Source organism: Daldinia vernicosa, assembly GCF_022497035.1.
Source record: "Daldinia vernicosa strain CBS 139.73 unplaced genomic scaffold F5Y00scaffold_33, whole genome shotgun sequence".
Classification (NCBI taxonomy): Eukaryota; Fungi; Ascomycota; class Sordariomycetes; order Xylariales; family Hypoxylaceae; genus Daldinia; species Daldinia vernicosa.
Genome location: NW_025953949.1, coordinates 63,764 through 86,762, shown reverse-complemented (window position 1 = coordinate 86,762; position 22,999 = coordinate 63,764). Strand labels below are relative to the sequence as shown.

The 22,999-nt window shown below is 46.8% G+C and overlaps 6 protein-coding genes across 6 annotated transcripts; 5 read left to right on the top strand and 1 right to left on the bottom strand.

Moving 5' to 3' along the window:
* Positions 1–835: 835 nt before the first annotated feature.
* F5Y00DRAFT_241012 (uncharacterized protein) lies at positions 836–2,522 on the bottom strand. Its single transcript, XM_048008317.1, has 3 exons — positions 2,113–2,522; positions 1,531–2,047; positions 836–1,468 (listed from the first exon to the last, which is right to left on the bottom strand). The coding sequence occupies exons 1-3, from the start codon at positions 2,122–2,124 to the stop codon at positions 1,131–1,133; spliced, it is 867 nt and encodes a 288-aa protein (XP_047863440.1). The 5' UTR covers positions 2,125–2,522; the 3' UTR covers positions 836–1,130.
* Positions 2,523–5,076: 2,554 nt separating this feature from the next.
* Positions 5,077–7,808, top strand: F5Y00DRAFT_241009 (methylenetetrahydrofolate reduct). Its single transcript, XM_048008316.1, has 3 exons — positions 5,077–5,255; positions 5,381–7,156; positions 7,213–7,808. The coding sequence occupies exons 2-3, from the start codon at positions 5,458–5,460 to the stop codon at positions 7,344–7,346; spliced, it is 1,833 nt and encodes a 610-aa protein (XP_047863439.1). The 5' UTR covers positions 5,077–5,255; positions 5,381–5,457; the 3' UTR covers positions 7,347–7,808.
* A 795-nt stretch (positions 7,809–8,603) lies between these two features.
* F5Y00DRAFT_263420 (uncharacterized protein) lies at positions 8,604–10,464 on the top strand (the record flags this gene model as incomplete). The annotated part of the gene is made up of 6 exons (XM_048011510.1): positions 8,604–8,757; positions 8,866–9,074; positions 9,152–9,168; positions 9,218–9,537; positions 9,676–10,043; positions 10,120–10,464. 6 exons carry the CDS (start codon positions 8,604–8,606, stop codon positions 10,462–10,464), a joined length of 1,413 nt encoding a protein of 470 aa, XP_047863438.1.
* Positions 10,465–10,854: 390 nt separating this feature from the next.
* On the top strand, positions 10,855–12,577 carry F5Y00DRAFT_240999 (Molybdopterin binding protein). The gene is made up of 7 exons (XM_048008315.1): positions 10,855–11,265; positions 11,329–11,337; positions 11,394–11,438; positions 11,501–11,595; positions 11,659–11,676; positions 11,729–12,021; positions 12,075–12,577. The coding sequence occupies exons 1-7, from the start codon at positions 11,182–11,184 to the stop codon at positions 12,413–12,415; spliced, it is 885 nt and encodes a 294-aa protein (XP_047863437.1). The 5' UTR covers positions 10,855–11,181; the 3' UTR covers positions 12,416–12,577.
* A 3,173-nt stretch (positions 12,578–15,750) lies between these two features.
* Positions 15,751–17,060, top strand: F5Y00DRAFT_115362 (ras-domain-containing protein). The gene is made up of 4 exons (XM_048003953.1): positions 15,751–16,003; positions 16,082–16,196; positions 16,272–16,556; positions 16,616–17,060. Exons 1-4 carry the CDS (start codon positions 15,992–15,994, stop codon positions 16,855–16,857), a joined length of 654 nt encoding a protein of 217 aa, XP_047863436.1. The 5' UTR covers positions 15,751–15,991; the 3' UTR covers positions 16,858–17,060.
* A 1,014-nt stretch (positions 17,061–18,074) lies between these two features.
* F5Y00DRAFT_271061 (uncharacterized protein) lies at positions 18,075–22,794 on the top strand (the record flags this gene model as incomplete). Its single annotated transcript, XM_048012725.1, has 2 exons — positions 18,075–19,788; positions 19,889–22,794. The coding sequence occupies 2 exons, from the start codon at positions 18,075–18,077 to the stop codon at positions 22,792–22,794; spliced, it is 4,620 nt and encodes a 1,539-aa protein (XP_047863435.1).
* Positions 22,795–22,999: the final 205 nt, after the last annotated feature.

The window sequence follows — 22,999 nt, the reverse complement described above, 5'->3', positions numbered from 1 at the left end:
TGATCCGGTTAGGTACCTGCATTGTATTCATTGCCCTCATAACTAGCGATATAACGATTCTAAAAACACTATAATGGATCGCGATTGAGTGTTGGGGTTCCAGATAAGGCATTTAGAACTTTAGCTGGAAGCACAACCAGAGAATATATTTACCTAAATTACCTAGGTACCTAACTAATAGGGTCATCGCATACATTTTCTCGTACCCAACGTTGTTGTTCATGGCCATCTCGCTTCCCTATGATGTCTACATTTAGAAACGCAGGACCTTAGAGCCATATACGGATGATAATACGAACTCTCTCTCGGAAAACACACCTATGAGGTACGCAGGCTATTCTTGAAATCGAAAGATGTTGTACGTGTAGAATACCGCATGATTGGTAGGGAATCAACCGCTGGATTTCCGGTGGCCTTGTCGCGGGGCTTACCCTTGTATCCGCATGGCAGCGCCCTAGCAATTCTGAAGACAAGATGGTGGCGCGGTTCCTGGCCCTGGCGAACGTGCCTCCATCTTAAAAGTAGTACCAGATAGAATATGTGATACCTCACTACCTCCTCCTACCCATTGTTAGATACTCGTTACGTATGGAATGTCATTGGTAGTCTTCAGTTAATATTTTTCGGGACCGTATGTAACAAATCCGCGTATTCAGGCACAGTGTTCTGAGACAGTAGCTGATCTATCTACGTAGCCGCCTGAGCTGTCGCTCAGCGGCACAGAACAAGCCTACTCGCTGAATCAGCTTACAGCTCGACGTCAGTCAGCACCACCCCAGAAGAATTGATCAGACGGTTACAGTGACGGAGGATAGCTTGCAGAAGAAGTTCAGGGACGTTTCGAAATTTTAGAGGATTTTTCTTCTATACCTGAGGCGAATTTTACTATCAAACCTTATGGACCTATTATAATTCAAAACCCCTAATAACTCCTGAGCTCAAGAACTGTAGAACTCCACCCCCAAAGCCACGTAGGGTAGTACGCCAAAATATATTCCTCAGACCAGAAAACTTCCATGTGAACACCCAACTCCTGCGCTATGGTATCATGTTAAATGCATGCCTTGTTCCCTCATGCTAAACCCAATGCATAATAGTAAATTGTAAATCGATAGGCTGATATATCGTCACTAGGATTGCGTATCCAGAATCGCTGCATGTACAGCAGAGCCCCCTATGTTGGGGTTATTCAACGCTGTTTGATTTTGCGGCCCAGGTTTAAGATAGCAATTGCCCGGCGCGTCTCCGTCGAATGCGACTGTACGGTTAGTCCAGGCAGGAATAAAGCTGACCCCGGCGCAGGTAGCATTTCCAGACGTAGAATTGCTGGCGAAGTCGGAAGGTATGTAGAAGGAGTAAGAAGCGCAAGCGTCAATGCAGTCGTCAAAATTACCCACGAAGAGAGAGGAGAGCGGATTATTTGGAGCGTCGCTGTTGCAGTATATCTTAAAAGTAGGATTATTAAAAACTTGAGTTCAGATAGTTAGTAGTTGTTCTGAATTGGTGTTCCCGTGTCAATACTATACTCACATTGAGATTCGTATGTAGTTCCCGTCACCCCCGCTGAATTTGTAGAGCATCCTTTATCAATCGCGCTGGAGTCAGTCGCTGTTGGCCCTGGTGCTGTTACGGTGACGGTCGCCGGCGAAGCACTAAGCGCGGCCAAACGCGCCTCTGCGTCGTTCGCTCGGCTCGCTTCGACTCCAGTTCCGGCCGCCAACCCAATAACGGCCGTCGATAGAAGGGCAATGATAATAGATAGAATAAACACTAGCACTGAGCATCCCAGTATTCGTTGCGGCGCTCTGCCGTGCTCTGATGGTAGTGTAGGACCATACCCAGTTTGATAGTCATACGTATACGACGAAGGTGGCGGGTGCTCAACTGGCGCAAAACCTGTATATCCTGCCGACAGGTTGGTTGACTCTTCAGGCTTTACTGGAGTTGCTGGCGTATGTTGTCCATACGTACTGGCCACTTCTGGTGCCGCAGGTGGGAGATGAACCTCTGGAAAATTCTGAGGTATCAGCTCGGGCGCCTCGTCGTACTGCGATGCCGTTAAATATTAGTTAAGAGAGTTAGGGTGCTAATATAATGAGATAGGTAACTCACTCTTGGAGGCATATTTAGCGAAGGAGGTTCAAACAATGCGTATTAATAAATTCAAGGTTAACTCAAGCTCTCGGAGCGCCACGATCTCTAAGTACCACGATCAAGAAAGAAGATCATGGCCGGTGCTGACAGAAGAGCAATATCAGGAACAACGGGAACACAGGTCAGATATGAATGAGTTGCAGAATCACAAACGGATCAAGGATAGGACTAATCCCTGCCCGTTTCCAGGTAATAAGTATCTTTGGTTCATACAGCGTAGCCAATCGTAAAACGAGATTGGATAAGCTCCCCTTAAAAGCTTGGGCTGTACCCGAGACTGACAGAGGGTTGCATGAAAATAGACCGGGGTCTCCGTGACCGAATGCAACTCAGCGGAGGAAAACTGCAATACATTACATAGATTCTAGAATATGGAATCCAATTCTAAAAGATGAGTAGACACATGCTTTCCTACGACTCTACTCATGTCTATAGAACTAGATAAGTTTACCAGTCACTTTTTATTATGGTTGACTACCCGTTATATGCTTAGTCCAAGTTGATACTATATACGAGCAACGGGGTAAGACAAGTTAGATTGGGTCATTTAACTACATCGATTATAATCCAATACTTCCTCTTCATACGTCTTACTCTGTCTAAGAAATTCATCATTCCGTTACTAGCTCTTACCCACTAATCAGTTAAAGTAGGAACTACGATTCCATCCCGCTCATAGACTCAGTTTTAAGGCTTAATGGCTTATAGGTATTGCACCACGTAATATATGAGAAATGGCAAGCCACTTACCTACTAACTAGCTGAAAAGCACTGAAATAGCTATATGGGTTAGTTGAATCCCTCTTTAGGTAAAATACCTATTTACTACGTTATCAACACGAACACTTCTGAAAGAATTGAGAACTACTATTGTCTTCATATTTTGCGTAGCTACCTGTTATACGAAGTACACAAACTTAGTTATATATTATCTTGTCCTGTTAACGAACAGAATATGAGGGAGATCACCTTGCTACCTATTATCATGGGGGCGAATTTACATTCCATTAATGGGGTGACATGTCGTGAAGATACGGAACGCTGACGCCAGCCATGGGAAGAAATGGGCTGAATGGTAAGAAGGTCCCATAAGGCTGAGCACTAAGATTACCTTCCCGGTTCGCGATGTCAGGTACTTATTAAGCATTGTTAAATTAATGGACTTAACAACTTAAGTCCAAGGTTACACTGATAGCACGAGTGTGATTTTATTAACTTAACCTAGTATAATAACCAAGTTTGAATCAATTCCGTAGTTCCTTTAGTTAAAATAATCAACTCGCGGGGGTTTTCTAAGTATTTACTATATTTTTTAGCCCACCCGATCCCCATTTAACCCCGCCTTAGTTACATGTATCTACCCGTTATCATACCTAAGGTAATTCGTTCAATATGGCCTAATTACCCTATATCTAAACTATAACTCAACTGTTTGCCAACTTCAATCGACGTAAACTAGGTCGAATCAAGTTACATTCGAGTCTATTCAAAGCCTCATATTAGTATTAGTTACAGCCATCTCTCGGCCAGATATTAACTGCTCTTTCTACCCTTTTAAGAGAGTAACAGTCTTAGTTTCTATGCTGCGCACTTGTTATAAGAGGCTGACAACAATCCCTAGAACAACTGAAGACTTGAAACTAAGAAACATTTGAGGAAGATAAAGTATTTTAGGATGTTAGTGTTTTATCTTTTCACAGTTCATAATACTGGCTGGGGGTTAGAGCGTGTATATAGAAACTGGGTACCTACCTCCTAGGTTGAACTTATCTAAACGAAGCGACCTTGATGTCCTAGGCTTACAATTTCCTTACTTGAGGCCATCCGATATTACCGATTCTAATGCGTTACTACCTGAGCCATACAGTTTCTTATCTAGGGTGCTCGGGTTTGGTATTGGGCATTGGGTCGTTATGCTTCCCATGTTGTCTTTGGCTTGCGTATGGCTTGCGTATGGAGAATGTGAAAAACTTGATACTTACGACCGAAAGATTTCGGGTTACGCAGATGAAATATGTGATGTCTTCTAAAAAGCATACCCCGGATTGACTTATTGTAGGAATGATTCCCTGTTAGTCGTTAGTGCTAAAGCCCCTGATAATGCCCGTTACCGTCAGCTGATGCTCCTACTAAGCCACCGGAAAAGTCTACATACCTTAGGTAAGCTAGCCTGATTGCCTGGCGGTGAAGCGGGGTCATGCCTTGCCGATCGGAGGTGAGTTGCATACATATGTAGTTGAACCGTTAAGTTACAGTAGGACAGGTACTCCAACGTGGAGGGGCAGCCATGAGGGGTAATTAAAAGTACCTAGGTACTTGTAACCCAAAAGCCTCTTTTATAGCGGGAAGATAGATTAATTTTTATCAACGCCTTTCCCAGCAAGACGTGATGACATGCTCCAATTTTTGTGGAGGGTGACGGATTATGCGGATTAGGTCTACTGTACCTAGGTAGGTATCTCAGACATCAGGGTCCAACAATGAATAAATTAATCCTTTATTACATGCGCGTAGCTATACCTCTTCGCTAGGCTACTTGGGGTAAGGCACGGTACCTTATTCTATATACTACCATCCCACGTTAACGCTATGTACCTATTCCCATAACCACGGATACAATTGGTAGGTACCTAGGTAAATACGTTAGTACGTGTAGGAGCTGTTCCTACCCAAGGTAAGCCGCATATGCATGGTGAGCATTTAGGTGCAGTACAGTACATCGGACGGAGTAGTACGTAGATAGCCAGGTAGCTTACCGCTACAAGCATTCAAGTGTGGCTGAAATATACTAGACTCCAGCAGATGGGCCAATCATTTGTGCTCCTGACTCGGAATAGCGGGAGAGAGCGTGGGTGGGACTTTCCAATTGGACTTACGTCGAAGTTTAAGGGATTCGATCCGTTAATTTCTTGTAGAATTTCTGGGCTCTTCTTTCCCTCCTCTCTTATATACAAGTAACTATACAAATACAAGCATTGAACTTGTTATATTCAAGTTTGATCGGAGGGAGTTATTCTCTTTTCCTAAAAAATAAGTGAATAGGCTTCTCAATTCTCAATTAGAGAGCCATTCCTATGTGTTTATCAACGCAAGATTGCTAGGTGAGCAAGCTGGCAAGCTAGATTTTCTCTCAGATCTGCATAGCCATACCTAAAACCTTACTCTTTAAGCCTTTTTCCTCCCTTCCTCTCTACCTACCATGTTCTTTTCTGACTTTATCGTGTAGATTTCATTTGTGACATTTGTACTTTTATTTCTACGCGTCCTTATTAGTAGTATTCGTCCTGTACCTTACCGCCCAAAATGCATATCAACGAGATGCTCGCAGACGCCGAGAGGACCGGCCAGCCGTCCTTCTCTTTCGAATACTTTCCCCCGAAGACAGCCCAAGGTGTGCAGAACCTATACGATCGTATGGAACGTATGTACGATTTTGGACCCAAGTTCATCGATATCACATGGGGAGCAGGAGGGCGGATTGCTGAGTTGACCTGCGATATGGTCGTTCAGGCGCAGGCCTACTTTGGTCTCGAAACCTGCATGCATCTGACCTGCACAGATATGGGCGAGGACAAGATAAACGACGCGTTAAGGAAGGCGTACAAGGCGGGTTGTACTAACATACTGGCACTACGGGGCGACCCTCCTCGCGAAAAGGAGCAGTGGGTAGCTACTGATAGCGGGTTTAGATATGCAAGGGATCTTGTCGCTCACATACGAAAGACGTACGGAAATCACTTCGACATTGGTGTTGCCGGCTATCCTGAGGGCTGTGACGACAATAAAGATGAGGATCAGCTGTTAGACCACCTAAAAGAGAAGGTTGACACGGGTGCTACCTTCATTGTCACGCAGATGTTCTACGACGCCGAAAATTTCATACGATGGGTAAAGAAAGTACGAGAAAGGGGTATTACCATTCCGATCATTCCTGGTATTATGCCTATTGCAACTTACGCCAGCTTCCTTCGACGGGCAAACCATATGAATTGCAAGATACCCGAAGAATGGATGACAGCTCTCGAACCGATCAAGAATGACGACTCTGCCGTGAGGGAGGTTGGGAAAACGTTAGTTGCCGAGCTTTGCCGAAAGATCATGTCCGCTGGCATTGTTCACCTCCATTTCTATACTATGAACCTGGCCCAGGCAACCCGTATGGTCTTGGAAGAGCTGGATTGGATGCCAAGCACAACCCGTCCTCGAAAACAGGCTCTGCCATGGAGACAGTCCCTTGCACTTGGGCGGCGCGAAGAAGACGTCCGTCCTATTTTCTGGCGTAACCGCAATAAGTCATACGTATCAAGAACTCAGGACTGGGACGAATTCCCCAACGGCAGATGGGGAGACTCGCGTTCTCCTGCTTTCGGTGAATTGGATGCATATGGAATTGGTCTGACCGGCACGAACGAGTCTAACCGTAAGAGATGGGGTGAACCCAAGTCCGTCAAAGATATTGCTTCCCTCTTCGTGCGGTACATAGAAAGAGATCTCCCTTCTTTACCTTGGAGCGAGGCACCTCTAACCGACGAGTCGAACTCTATTAAAGATGATCTCATCAAGCTCAATCAGCGCGGCCTATTAACTATCAACTCCCAGCCGGCAGTAGACGGCGTCAAGTCTACCCATCCGGTATACGGATGGGGCCCCCCGAACGGATATGTCTACCAAAAGGCGTATCTAGAGTTGCTGGTCTCTCCTGATTTATTTCCCGAGATTATTCGAAGGATTGACGCCGACCCAGATTTGTCGTACTACGCTGTTACTCAGTCTGGGAAGCTCACGACAAATACCCCCTCTGAAGGACCCAATGCGGTCACATGGGGAGTTTTCCCGGGGAAAGAAATCGTCCAACCCACAATTGTCGAGAGTACTAGTTTCTTAGCTTGGAAAGATGAAGCCTTTAGACTTGGCATAGATTGGGCCCATTGCCATGAGGCCAACTCACCTAGTCGCATCTTGATCGAAAAGATTATGAACGAGTGGTATTTGATTAATATCGGTAAGTTACCCCGTCACCCTTGGAAGAGAGCAATACTAATGCAGATCACATCGCAGTCAACAACGACTTTCATCAGTCACGAACCATATTCGAGCTTTTCGATGGGTTGGCTGTCAAAGATATCGATGTGCCTGTGGCACCTGTCAACGGAGAACATAACGGGGTTCATAAGGAGGCGAACGGCGTATAAGCTGTTGAGGAAAACGGAGCAATTGCTGTGGTATAAACATAGCATTGATATTAGGTAGGGAACGGCGTCATTGCACTTTTCAACAAGCATTCGGCAGGCGGGCAAAGGGAGTTACCATTTCAACAAGCATATATCCAGGCGTTTGGAAACGGGGTCCAGATTTTTCAACAAAAAATCGGAGCACAGGTTTTGGGGCTTAACGGCAACCTGGGAAAAAGGGGTAGGCTGAACGCGGGTTGTGCTGCATCATATCTCAACGATACCCCAGCAACGAAGGTGATGATTTCGAGTACGATTATTTATTTTTATTTTCTGTAAGCCGAGAAATTATTAGGGCGGCATCTAGCGAGTTGAGGTAGTACGTACGCCTGAAAAGAGGCATGTCATCGGTAACAAGACAAGGCGCATTTGCCACTAGAGATGACGAGATAAAGCCGATAAATTAAATAATTTTCAAACGCATTTATTACCAAGCTCGATAATTAAAATCCAGGGGAACTCTTATATGAAGATGTTTATCTCTAGTGATTATTGCCGATATCTCCGATTTATCCCGCTCATATAAGGGGTCCGGTTATGGAAAAACAAAGCGTTAAGGTGTGCGGCTCAACAAATCAACGTCGTATTACCTAGATGATACATACCGAATCTAGATTCTCAACTCTTATCCCTGCGCTACTCCCATATAAGTTTAGGTTCTTTTATAAGCGAACCAAATGCCGACTATCATTGAACAAGGTGCCTGTGTACAACGCTCAAAGCGTCTTAGGACCTGGATTTTGTGGGATGCCAGTTCCGCTGCGGATTTCGCACTAGTTTAAAATGAAATAACTTAACTTAGGTACTCCTTAACTACATAGTAGCAAACTGTTAAGGGTTCTCTCTTAAATAAAAAATAAAATAAGAAAGCAGCTCAATTCAAACTGTATATACCGTATATGTCAATAATGGAATCATGTTTTGAATTATAGAAGGAAGGAAGTAAATAAACATAACGTAAAAGCTGACATTATTTTTTCTAACCTATCAATCTACATAATGTTGATTGCCTAAGTGTGGATTTCTGCACTTCCTTTTCTTTTTTCCCCCTATTGCCCTTGACCGCAAACGTACGAGGTACATTTATGATGCACCCCCTGTCCTACGCTGTTCCTTACTAGTTTTTTTCTTTTCCTCTTCAGAATTACCTTTTTCATTGTTTTTCACGACGGAAAACATTTCCCCCTAATAATTCGTTTTGTTTGGGCAGGTTTAATCATGGATACGATTATTATCAGCCCGGAGCTGCCTCCGAACGATGTCTTACTCTTGCGGAACCTTGCCGAGGACATCAAACAATACCAAGAAAATCGGTCCGGCCCGTCTAACAAAGACGCCGTCTCGACACCCGGCCAAGAGGCCGTTGATGGAGGTAGGTCCCGTCCCATCCCGTTAATCAGAGTAAGGGAGTTGGGGTAGAACCTTACCCAAGAAGCTACTCCGGATCCGGGTTCCGTGTTGACTGGGATTTTTATTATAGCCCTTGGACATGGCGCCCCGTCGTCTAGGGATGAGCACGACCTAGCTCGCATGAGAGCGCTTAACGATCCGGCACACAAAGAGTTCGAGCCAACCATATTCTCTTCCGTGGACTTTCGAGATTTATCATCACGACTGCACCCCGTGGTATACCAGTACATATTGAAACCATATATCAAATGGGCTCAGGGCATTGCGAGACATCCCAGGGTATGTATAGTTAACAATATCGCATCTTATGTTCCTTCCATCATTATCCCCGACACATACTAACATATTTTTTGCAGTGCGTGGTCATAGTTTGGTTATAAGTCTAAAGTCTCCTCGTAAAGAGTTTACTAACGAGAATATAGCGATGTGATTATGGTTACTCACCTAATCATCTACTTCACCACTTCAGTCCCTAGCGCAATATGGCTCTTCTACCATTTTACCTATCTGCATGGGATTATCCACGCTGCTATGCAGTTTTACTACGTAGGCACATATACGTTGATGATGCACCAGCATATTCACGCAGGAGGCGTGCTACGTAAACAGTCTTGGGTCCATCTGTTCGACATAACATTCCCGTATATTACCGACCCTTTGATGGGCCACACATTTAATAGTTATTATTACCATCATGTTAAACACCGGTCAGTTTTCCAAGTCATCCTCGAGGTTCCTTCGTGTATAACAGCTAACACTTTCATAGTAAGCAAAGAGCTCTACTATTTTCTCATATCCTCGGCACCTGCTAGGTGGATGTACAGCGAACTTTTTATAAAGGCAGAGTTCAAATGCTAACTCTATATATCTTGGCTGTTAGATCACGTTGAAGGTAACGGCCCTGACGACCTCTCCTCGACTGTCCGGTACCAGCGCGACAACATCTGGCATTTTCTCCACTACGTTGGACGTTTCTATTTCTTGGTCTGGTTGGACTTACCCTTGTACTTCCTCCGGAAAGATCGTCCTACGTTCGCACTGAAGGCAGCGTTTTGGGAGTTATTTAGCTATTCTATGCTACTAACTCTATTCCGGCTGAATAGTCGTCCGGCGTTCTTCGTATTCTTGCTCCCATTCTTGTTGCTTCGCTTAGGACTCATGGTGGGTAACTGGGGTCAGCACGCCCTCGTGGACGCCGACGAGCCTGACTCCGACTATCGATCCAGTATTACCTTGATAGATGTTCCTGTAAGTTCCTTTTTAGCTAGGCTATAACCTGTCGCTTACGTTTTGCTGCTTACCACTAACGATGTCAAACTTGTAGAGCAATAGATATTGCTTCAACGACGGGTATCACACGTCGCATCATCTAAACCCTCTACGGCACTGGCGCGAACACCCCGTGCACTTCCTGGCCAACAAACAGACTTACAGCGCGGAACACGCGCTCGTCTTTCACAACATAGACTACCTGGAGATTACGTTGCGATTGTTGCTCCACGATTACGAGCATCTGGCGCGGTGCATGGTACCGATTGGGGAGAAGCAGATCGCCATGAGTATCGAGCAGCGTGCCGCCTTGCTCAAGCGCTGCACGCGACGCTTCACCGAGGAGGAGATCAAGGAAAAGTTTGGGGCGCCTGTCAAGTTGGCCTCTAAGACTAAGTGATGGATAGTGATGGATAGTGCTGGGGTAGGAATCGAATTTAATCTTTAATCGGCAACCCGTCCGGTGACGGAATGAGCTAAGAATAGACTAGGTTAGATATTTATCACCGGGCATCTCCTTAATGAGAAGGAGTATTTTCAAATTTTATATACCCAGGGCTTCCGAATAGACCAAGGTTACTTTATACACCGTGTAATAAATTTAATACTATCATCGTCGTTTGTTTTAGTGACCTTAGTAAAAGATGCCGCGGGACCTCAGCCTGCGAGCGAATGTCGGCCGAGAATATTCCGGATTTAGTGGGTGTGTTCGCTTACTTAAGGTGTTCGCTCTACATTACCTAAGGTAGTTGCTTTAGGTAAGTAGCTGCTTAGTTCGGTAGGTGCGTTACTGTTGCCTTACTATTACTATGGAGGCTGATTGTCCCTCCGGCTACCCCGTTTGTTCTCTAAGTCGTAACTACTTCAACTTCACCAACTGTTTCTACTTTATTCTACTATATCCTACCGTCTTCTTAAAGAGGAATCTGATTGCGTTTTATTTCTTATTTATTTTGCAGTCAGGGGCGGGAAGCAGGAAGTGAATTACCCAATACCTTGAGAACCATTTCTCTTATAATCTCGTGATTATCGCCAGCTTGCTCGTCATCTTTAAAGACCTCACCCTGCATTTAGTCGTCTATCCGCATCCACTTCCAGCGGTCTGGCATCGAGAATCATGGCTTCAGCAGATGAGCGGAATGAGAGAACCATACATACGGCGGCTTGTTTGGTCATCGGCGATGAAGTCCTTGGGGGAAAGGTACGGGTCTTGTCCCATCTGGCTAGTTACCTTATATGCTGTGCTTCCAGCTAACTCTATTAGACCACTGATGTGAGATTCTATACGGACCATGGTTAAATATCCCCAAGACTAATCTCTAATATCAGACAAATTCCGCTTATATGGCGAGGTGGTGTTTTTCTCTAGGCATAGTAAGAGCCCCAGCGGTTAACTCCTATGATGAATGCATGCTAAAGTTCATATGTCGTTATAGAACTTAAAAAGAGTCGAGGTCATTGAAGACGACGAGGATGAAATCGTAGAAGCGGTACGGAGAATGAGTGACCGCTATGATCTCGTCGTAACAAGGTACCTATACCAAAAAAGAAATGGCTTCTTACCATATAGACAGTGAAACTAACTCCCGTTTAGTGGTGGCATAGGACCGACGTAAGTATAAAAAGCTTATCGTGATCTTTTACAAAAAGCTCACCTGGAATAGACACGATGACATCACCTACCAATCCATCGCCAAGGCCTTCGACCTGAAACTCATATTGCACGAAGAGGCATATGAACGGATGAAGAAGCTCACCAAGCCGAGCAAGTCTCATCCGAACTTTAGTTGGGATGTAGAATCCCCAGCTAAAACCGCCCGGCTTAGGATGGTCCATTTACCCATTGATGAATCACGCGACCTGGCAAAACAAGCCTTATTTCCGCGTGACGATCTCTGGGTTCCCATTTCCGTGGTAAATGGGAATGTTCATATTCTTCCAGGTGTACCAAGATTGTGTAAGTTGCTAAATTAGTTTGAACTTCTGCACAATAATACTAATGACTACTAGTCGAAAGCCTTTTACAAGGTCTCGAGCCGTTTATAGCCAACCGGCTGGTAGACCCCGCCGGTAAAGGCATGTTTAGAGCTATTATCTCTACGCCGATGGGCGAAAGCGCTATTGCTGGTTACCTCACCGATTTGGCAGCCAGAGTCGGGCGTAAGAATGTGAAAGTCGGAAGCTATCCTCAATGGGGAAAGAAGAACAATACAGTTACTCTTGTCGGAAGGGACAAGGAGTATATCGAGGGTTTAATACCGGAGGTTGTACAGGCAGTCCAGGGAAAGCGAGTTCAAAATGAGGGAGAGGATGATGAGCCAGAGGTCGCAGACTCGACATATATCAACTAGGGGCAGATATTGTTAGGTCGTCCGACTTCTTGATAGAGGCCTACCGACAGCTCGGCGCTATTCTTCCATGTCCTTTCATAAATGGAGAAGGTGAGAAGGAGATCTTCGATGATTGTACAGCTAATTCGGCCGATCTGTAAATGCTATTATCTTCTGTCGTAAGGTTCCTCTTTTCTTGCATGAATAATATGATTCCTTCCGGAATTCGACTAGAACCGGAATTGACCTACGCAAAGCGTTGCTCAGCTGTAAAATATTATTTTCGGAACCCTTCTCGGCGTGGCCGCGGACAGTTGCCCGTCTTCGCGGGGTTGATTTGCCAATCCTTGCTCAGAAGGCGACCATTCTGGTTAGAACATCTTACCCATGACAGCACATGCATGAGAGATACATAACTAGTGGGCTTCTAGAAAAGTTAAAAATGGTTCTGGTTTCTGGAGTAGAAAAAGGATCATGAAAATCACGCGTCTGAGGGTAGATACAGTTATCACTACTTAGTATGTAAATAGACCGATGGGGTTAATGCTAAATAACCTTGTCACGATCGCATCGCGTCGCGTTGATGGATCGATTAGGGTATTATTAAGATCAAGGCTAATAAGTGTAATTGTTCATTAGGAGAAAGGAAATGAAACTCATTTCCAATTCTAGACCCGTGTCGTATTGTCCTTGTGGATTAAATTTTAGAGGGTCTTTGTTCTCTGGGCAATGAAAATACCTACCTTTATTTCGCTATACGTTTGAGTCTTTCGATCAGGAATTATTGTTCATCGTTATGTACGTGTTTGAAATAATCAATCAAATTTATAGAAACCGAGCTGAGACGGATAATATGTATAAGGGTAATCAGCGCTGTTTGAATATCGCAATACTAATGTTGGGCGAGTCGGGACGATTGCCCACGTAAGGACCCATGATGCCTGTACAATACATAGGATGTAGGATGCTGATCGATGGGGAAGCTGGTTGGCGCTGGCGCTCGCCTTGCTCGCGTCGTCGAAGAATATGATGGGCTAGCGGTCGACGTTCTAAGCCAGTTCACCGCTCAGGGTTACATTACCAGCATTACCAGTGGGGTTCAACAGAGATGGTGGCTGGTTGATTTATTTTTTATTTTTTTATTTTTTTGGAGGCTATCAATGGCTGGCTAGCTTCCTTTCACGCGAAGCTGCCATTGAGCGACAAGAACGGTGTGTGGTCGCCTTGGAAGAAGCAATTAGGGCTGCTGCTTTACACACATACCTACATAGGATGGGGGAACGGGATGGCAGTGGTTCGCGTATGTGTGTATATGCAGATATGTATGTGCGGACGGATGGTGATGTGGTCGATGACATCGACCCAGAGAATGAATATTCCGGCCTTTGCAAACGCACAAAGTGGGAGCTGTATGTAGGTTACACATCACCTACATATATAGGTACATATATAGGTGGAAGCCATCCAGTTGGCGCTCGTCGACAATCCTAATCGAGACTCGGACGATCTTAGCTGTGCGGGTTTATTGATTGATATGAGCCATGATAGGTGCGCGAAGAAAAGGGACCAAACCAATATGTGGGATGGAGGATAGAAAGGTTATAGCGAGTAGAATGGAGCGAGCGGGTTGGATTTTAGGTGCTCGTAGTAGTTGTTAGTAGTGTATGATATGGCCCCTGACATGTAAGATGTGACTTCGAATTTTAAGGTTGGTGGAGCATCGCATTCAGATGCTCGTTAAAGCCGTGTAAGTGGTCGCCGAGGCGCTGGAGAGGTCTAGGGGGCGGTTACCTGGTTAGGTAGTTCTCCTTTCTTCATGGGAGTTTTAGTACATCTATACTAAATACGGTTATGTCTATTTAAGCTATAGGTAGGTATGTATAGAGTATTTGCTGGAGCGAGAGGCTACCATATATAAAACAATGCTAACGAAGAAAGGCATGCAATTACCGAATTAATAAAGGTTCCAAGGCACCGCTTGTGTTTCTTCGTTTACATAGTATTGTACATACCGAGGTGGCATCGTTCGACTTGAAGCAAAGCTGACGCAAAACATACGGAAGATAGCGCAGACTATCTAGTTAATCATCTTACATAGGTACTTTTACATAAATACATCCATTCTAGTCATATATTAAGTGATTTAGCTTTATGATAACTAACTACATGTAAAGGTAAGTAGGTACTGACCTATGCGTAGTAATAAGCCTCTTCAATAATATGTTTTTTTTTTCAGCTATCAATAAGAATCGTAGACCTTATCTCATCTTATTACCTAGCCCGTATGTGTAGCGCTTAACCATAGCTATATCTTACGTAGTCCGGCAGGGTACATACGCTAGCTAAGTGCCTGGGGTAGGTAGGCACCTAAGGTATCGGTCATTTTATATCCAACCAAATCTCATGTATGTACTTAAATTGATATGTCACTACTAGATATGTACATACTTCCCTCTTCACCTAATCCCGCTTTTAATAGAAAATCTCAAGGCGGACGGACAGGTGCATTAAATAGGTATTTACACTAACTCAAGCAATTCTATATCGGGCAATATATCATGCTTATGTAAAGAGATATATGTACATTTCTTACAGTACATCGTCAGCGGTCATTCCCTGCTTTGGCTTAGCGCAGTCCACTTTTGGAATTAAAAGAGGTTATCCACCTGCCAATTGACTGATCTAGCAGTCTGGTGATCCGCGCCTGTTAATCAAAGCGCTGGAAATCATATGAGAAACTTTAACAGCCAATGTCCAATCAGCCAATCAATCTCATTTGGTCCGTGATCCTCCTCTGCCCCACTGATATCGTATGTGCGCCGGAGAGGTACCTACGTGCAACATCTATATACACTTAATACGCTTAAGCATACACGCATTTGTAAGTATATTCAAGTACCTCTCTCTCTCCTTGTCTTTCATGTCTTCCATGTCTGCTTATGCCAGGTAGGTTAGGTACCTAAGGTACCTAGCTAAAATACCCACCCCCTTTGCAAGTGCTATGGCCAAGCAACCAAAGCAATCAAGCGCCCCCATGCGTTCCTTCTCTTTACCTCCAAAAAGTGACCGCGTAGTGAAATCAACTCCCCCCTTCTTCGCCGTCACTGCATTCTAAAGTGATCCACGGACACATACACATGCACGCGACGAGATATCTTCTCTTTTTTCTACCTGTACCACCAAGATCCGTCCCGATCCTTTTTTTACTTTTGTAATCCCTTTCTTTCGCTTCCCCTCCTTCCCGCGAGATACTGCCGTAAACCGGCAACCGCCTCTCTTCTCGCCTCTATTTTTCTTACTTCTTTTCAACCAGCAACCAGAATTTCATCGCCGACGGCCATCATCTTAGAATCTTACAATACCTCTACCTCTCCACAAATATCGCCTTTTCTCTGATTCCCGACCCTTAGAACTCCCGCCGAATCCGTGACGACAAAATCCTTTGTCCGGCCATTTGAGACAATCTTAACTGGTACGGTGCTGCATCAAAACCGCACACCCCCTTGACTCAAATTTCTGTCGGTTCCCTCTACTGCCCGACTCAGTTCGAACATTTATCAGTAGAACGACGCATCGTTGCCAATTGGCGAATTCACAATGGCATCCAAAGTTTGTCCTCCCGTTTCGCGCGCCTTTCTCCAATCGGGAGTATCCATCACTGTTACTAACTTCTTCGTTTTTGTGTAGTTCTTACGAGAGTACAAGCTGGTTGTAGTTGGCGGAGGAGGTGTAGGCAAATCTTGCCTAACCATTCAATTGATACAGAGTCATTTCGTCGACGAATATGATCCTACTATCGAAGGTTCGTCGGAATCCGAACACTATTATTTCAGCTCTTTGTGAACCGTTCTAGAACTGACATGCTTTCTATCGCTAGATTCCTACCGCAAGCAGTGCGTTATTGATGACGAAGTCGCCCTACTTGATGTGCTCGACACAGCCGGCCAGGAGGAATACTCGGCCATGAGGGAGCAGTACATGCGCACCGGTGAAGGATTCCTTCTAGTCTACTCGATTACCTCGGATCAAAGTTTTGAGGAGATTCGCACTTTCCAACAACAGATTCTACGAGTTAAAGATAAGGATCCTGCAGACTATTTCCCGATGGTTGTGGTGGGCAACAAGTGCGATCTGGAGAGTGAACGCGAGGTCCCCCGACAAGGTATTTAACTCTACAGTATTTTCTATTTTCTATTGTAGTCTTGCTAACCAATGTCATAGATGGCGAGGCTCTGGCGAAGCAATTCGGATGCCCTTTTGTTGAAACATCCGCCAAATCCCGAACAAATGTCGACAAGGCATTTTTCGATCTCGTTCGAGAAATCCGCAACTACAACCGTAACATGCAAGGCTTGTCGACGAACAATGCCGGTAACGGTGGTTTGAATGGCCCGGGTACTAAGATGGAAGTGAGCGAGGGCGAAGCCGAAGCTGGTTGCTGCTCTAAGTGCATAGTCCTATGAGGTGGTTGAAGACGGTGCGAAAGTAATCGGTTCATTGATTGAGCAACGCATATGAGAAGATGTGGGTGCTTACCTACCTACCTGGACGTGTGTAGGGTGCGTATGCGTTTGTGTCTATGCGCATCCGACATGAGCACTATGAACGATCTTAGCAGATTCGGGACGTATATGTCGATGTCGGTTCGATCGATGCAAAATTGTTGCATGGTAATGGGAGTCGGGGTCTTGCAACTTATTATGGGACCAAGCAAAATCATCAGCATCTGAAAAGGGGAATAAAGGGACAAATCGAGTGGTTAATCTACTGTTACCCGAGAAGACAACACTGTCTATGCGGATTTGTGGACGACGCGTTTAGGAGTACAGAATACTTCGCGTGGACCTTCTCGGGTCCAGATCATCGCAGATGATGTGGAAGATGATCTCTCCTGCTGGTCATTTCACTACTTGTAATGTTCTTCGCTTATTTTCATCTTCGTTTTTTTTTAGTGGTTTCATCATAGATTCCCCCATTTCAAGTTCAGGCGTCAGTTCGAATAATCTGGTCTCAGAAACCCCGTCTCCGTGCATGTCTACTCCTAAGTCCAGCCTAAAGCAGCAGCATACCTGTGATATATTGCCTTTAGCAACATGGCGACTTAATGAATTATACAGCATCCTAAGCCACTAACGTCCATTACCTATAACCCGTGTTTAACGAATTTCAAGGGCATACAGGATTGAGCACAAGAGAAGAGGGTCGCATAAAAATAAGCAAAATCAAAGCGTAACTATGAGCCATCCATTCATTCCTCTAAGTCATTGCTAAAGTAACTTCACTTTCGCTGACTTAATAGGTAGGTTACCTAGGTAAGAATGGGGTTGTGTGGTGATAGTTTACGTTGTTAAAGAAACAATGTTGTTAAGAAACACAATCAGTTCGCCTCGTTGCTAGACAAAGAGCAAGGGAATATCCTCCTCTCCTCTCAACGATGTTATTTGGCAATAGTGAAATTGTCCAGCACATGAGAACGATCAATTGCATTGTTGCCGGCGTTGGATCATTAATATAATAGCATGCTCTACTCTCTGTCGTGAGAAAGAAATCTCAGCATGATCATTCGATAGAACGAATAGACATACATACAGAATTTCGAAACTCTCACAGCTTGATATATCAGGATATATCTATCTTATTTTATTGACTTATTCTTAAGCAAACCTAGTATTCATTCAAAATGGGTCGCGGAATAATCCGTCGAAGAGATGATGACGATGAGGATGACAATGACCCCCTATTTATGGACCAGTTCAATCCTCGGGCACGTCAATACAGCCCCAATGCAGTTTGGAGGTATTATTTCCTTGAGCACCGTCTTTCAGAGCTCGGGGAGTGGCGTAGGAGGTATCATCCTACCAACCCTCGTTGCGATTATTGTATGATTTTCAACCTCTTTTGCAATGTCCCTCAGGGGTGTGCGCAATGCCTGGCCGTCAATCGTCCATGTACCGGCGCTCCCACCCCTGCGGCGTTGGCTCACCCGCAACCAAAGCAGCACCACCTATTCGGTCACCCTGTGAAACTCGACCATGGTATATTCGACGATATTCCCATCGACCCGCGTCTACTCGACGACCCTAATTATCAACCGCCACCACGACCGCAGCCGCCGCAGCCGCCGCAGCCGCAGCCGCAGCCGTACTCGCAACCATGGACTCAAACGTTCGTGGGCCAGGGTTCCTCTTTTCCCGTAGTCCCTGGAGGGTCTCAATCGTCGTATCTCGGTGGTCTTGTGGGCACTGTATTCGACCGCAACAGACCAGATGCAAGTAGTTATACTCTGCCACCCGCAGGAGGCTTTCAAGGAGGCTTTAACCAAATGCCTGATCCCGTACCGGGCCCTTCGTTCGCTCCTGTATCGGGTCCTACACCTGGTTATACTCCTGCTCCTGCTCCTAATTCTAATTTCTTTCCTGATCTCATCCCTAGTTATAACCCAGCAGCGGACCCAGGTTATTTTCCTCCCCCTCCTCCTGCTCCTGCTCCTGCTCATTATCATCCCCCACAATTCACTCATAATCCTGCCCCTCCCCCTATTGCTGGCCCATCAAACGTCAATAGGGACGATGAGTTCATTACCCCTGAAATACGAGCTAGGTTGCCAGCTGATTGGGTAAATGGCTGGCCGCCAGGCATTCGTCCACCTCAAGTGGATCGTGCTGGGAATCCGATTACCGAATGCGACGCCTGTCGCTTAGATCGTCCCGGCTACCCTTGCGATGCTTGGTCAGGAGTGTCTCCGGGAGTTGGTTGCACTTACTGCAAGAAGGGTGATCGATCCTGTCGTTGGGGTGATGTACGCCTAGCTCCGCGACCTGACGGCATCACGGAGCCGTTAAGTTGTGATCGATGCGTGAGAACGGACATCTTGGGCTGTTCCTGGCGAAATAGACCAACTGGTGCCCCCTACGCGCCTTGTACAACCTGTGTGGCTGCTGGTGAGCCGTGTACCCACGGGTCTCAAGGAGATAGGCCGGGCTTAAGACCCGATCAACTTCTTGGTAGCGACCATACTCACTTCACAGTCACCTGTTATCTAGCTGGTAATTTTTCAAGACGGCCAGCGGCAAGTAGGGAGCGACAGAGCAATCAGGCGAGATCGTTTAATATTGAAGGCCCGAGAGTTCGTAGCCCCGGGCAGATTCGTACCAGGCCCGTGCCACCCGCCGGGTCTCAGCCGACCACGCCCACGTTTGACAATACCACTAGGCGGCTTAACCTTTCCGGACGGCGAACCGACGGAGGCCAGCAATGTATGCTGTGCGCTAGTAGGGTTTCGCAAGGCCACACGCGTGCAAATAGCCGGAGATGTAACGCTGATCCCTCGATTCCTAGAGGGTGTGACCAATGTAGCAGTTGGGGAGTGCAGTGTGTAGTAGACGGAGCAGCTCGTAAGTTATATTTCCAATTCCCCCCTTTTCCACCTTCATCTCCTCCTTTTCCTATCTGAATCCTTTGGAAGTCGTTATATACTGACTCTTATTTTTATAGTCCCACCTACAGTACACCTTACCGCTGGTACTTTACGGGACCAGGCCCATTATTCTCACTGCGAAGCGTGCAATCGAAACGGTAGACCGTGCGATCGGAAACGACCATGTGACTGCTGTGTAATTTTTGGAGTAGCATGTCGGGACATATCTGCTAGGGGGACATTCCATCGAGGAGTCCCGGGGGATGACCAGCCCCTATATTACTTGAGAACCGGGTTCGGAGACGGTGGTGTCTATACCCTGCCCCCTTCAAGAGGTAATCGTCCTGCGCTGCCTATGGACTACCATCTCCAATACCGGCCGTCAAACGGCCTTTCAGGAGTTGGTCTCGGTTATGTGGATGAAAACAGGCGGCCGCTCACGATACCACAACCACCTCCTGGGCAGCAAGTGGACTACCCAATTGTACCTTATGTTCCTCAAGCATTACCGCCGAACGTTCCAGTTGCTCCAGTTGCTCCAGATGTTCCAGGTCAGCAGGGTTCGCCCTTTGCTGCCCCAGCACCGGCACCGGCACCGGCACCACATACACCTATTGCCCAACAGGGAGGCATACCGATTTATTCGCCATTGAATGTTGCAAACCCGGTACAAGAAAGTCCTGGTTTTAACCCAGTCCCTTCACCATCGAATGACCCTTCACCATATCCGTCATCCCCTCTTGATCCAGCTCAGCCGAATCCTTTCGACGAGTCGGTATTTGACTTACCATTTTCGCCGCCTAATTGGGGTTCGCCAGTACCAGAACCCTCTGGCGATCAGCAAAACCTACCGGAATACCAATCGCCATCTAATATATTTCAACAATCTCCTGGCGATCAGCAAAACCTACCGGAATATCAATCGCCATCTAATATATTTCAATCATCTCCTGTCCCCGCACCGCCTATGCCTGGACCACCCCTACAGCCCCCAAGTCCAGTGCAATCTGCTGTTGCTGGACATGAAATGAGCGAAGAGGAGTATCAGGTTATGATGTCTGCCTGGACAAATTATAATGCGATGGTAGACGAGCCGTCGCCCCAGACTGGAGGCGATCCTCAACCGCAACCTGATAATCCTCAACAGCAGACAGGAGACCACTCTGCCCCGTCACCCGCGTCATCTTCAGGGGACACTGAGTATTTTAGTTTATTCGGTTCGCCAGTGAACCAGCCGGCTTCATTGCCCACGTGGGATCCGCAACCTGCTTCGCCGCTTGCGTTACAACTGCCGGCTCCTAGTAGTCCTGATGATGTTAATACAAATGGTTTCCCAGGCGAGTTGGCGAATTTCGAATCAGATGGTAGTTTATGGGGTTCACCACAAAGCCAAGCTTCTTCTTCTCCGTCACCCGGGGGGACACAACAGACGACTCGGTTTTTTGCGCTGAGAGAATCGGATACTTCTTTTGGGGGGTTTACAATCCCGCCTGAGTCGACCGCGCAGCCTACTATACCCGGCCAGGCAGAGCTTGCGCTACCGCTGCCGCCGCTGCCGGGAATAGATAGACAGCAACAGGTCGAGTTGTGGACACGACTCATAGCAGCGGATAACGATCAGCAGGATGTGGCAGCACACAACGCCATCACCGATGGTCAGTTGATCGACGAGCGACTTGGCGTAGTTGACTCGGCAGAGGAGTACGCGGCGCTCGGCCAGCCATCCCATGTTGCCGGGTATGGCGTTGTTTGGCGTGCCGCACAGCGTCTGGTGAGAGACTATTATCAAATAATCGATCTACAGACTATAAGAAGACGATTGAGGATGGAAATGCTTGCTAGGATCCCTGCAGAACAGTCGCTCGTGGTTACTTTGTTGAAACAATTCCTCGAAGGGCGGCACACAGCTGCTATGCAGGCCCATATAGAGCAGGTTCCGGTAAACCTCAATTACCCAAACCTACTTATACAACATGTGTCTCAGATGAACCCGGGAAATTGGCCCCTGATATATATCACGCCTGAGCCCAACCGCCGTCCAGCCTCTCCGGGCCCCAATCGTCCCGTCTTCTACGACCTAGGTACAGACCCGGTGCTCATAGATGAGCCTGAGCCACGTCCCACTAAGGAATCGGGCATCATCAACCGGGAGTTACTCGTACGACCGCGACCACCACATCCGAATCCGACGGCGCGCCCCGTGCTTGCCTATATGCCTTTTGACCGGATGTTCCCAGGCGGAGCACTAACAGCTGAGAAGACAATGGAGTGTCTGATGCACAGGGACGGAGCGCCGTGCAGAAGGCCTACGAGACTCGTCTGCGAGGATACACGGCACTCGGCGCCTCTCCCGGTATGTCTCGATTGCGAGATGGAGTCCCGTAGGCGTTTTGCATATGGCATAACAGTGCAAGTAGAACAGCTCCGCGCATTCGCGTGTGCCGAATGTCTCGACGGCCCCGCCGTTCTCGCCGCGACATACAACCGGACCGGGCAACGTGTGTATGCCCGGGGTCCCAACGCGAACGGTATAGACCCGGCCTGTCCCTCGGCGAGTCTCGGGTTGTCCAACGTCGGCGGGTTCGTCGGTCGACTCGGCTACCTAAGCGGATGTTTTTGCATAACCAAGATGCTCGGCCGCGTGTGCTGCACTCCTCACAGGCTGGAGTACCACATCCATATGGAACGGAATATTCGCGCGATGGAGGAATATCTCCAGCAGACGTACGGACGAACTTCGGTCTGTCCGTTCTGCAGAGTGCGGCCAGGCATCGACGCCTACGATTTCACGGGCCCTAAGGGCGGCGAGGGTAAGAATAAGGTCTGGGTCTGCAAGGCGTGCCACGATGTAGTTTACTACCCTGCCGGGGAGCCCGCGTCTGTGGGCAACTGGGATGGGTTGAAATACATGTGCGGCGTGTTTCCTCCTGGTACGAGCTCATCAAATTCCTCGCCGGTGGCGGGACCTAGTGGAACGCAGTAAGTAAGTCGTAGATAATGCGCTTTCTCTCGTAGCTTTCTCCGGCGTATGCTGGTAGGTAGGTGCGATACGGTCGGTGAAGTCAAGGTATGTATTCTCCCGTGCTTCTAAGAGTAAGTAAGTGGTAGAGATTACATGGCGTGCAAATCGTTGAGTATACGACCACCTGAACGAGTATAAGAGTTGACATAAAGGTAGGCCTAGCATC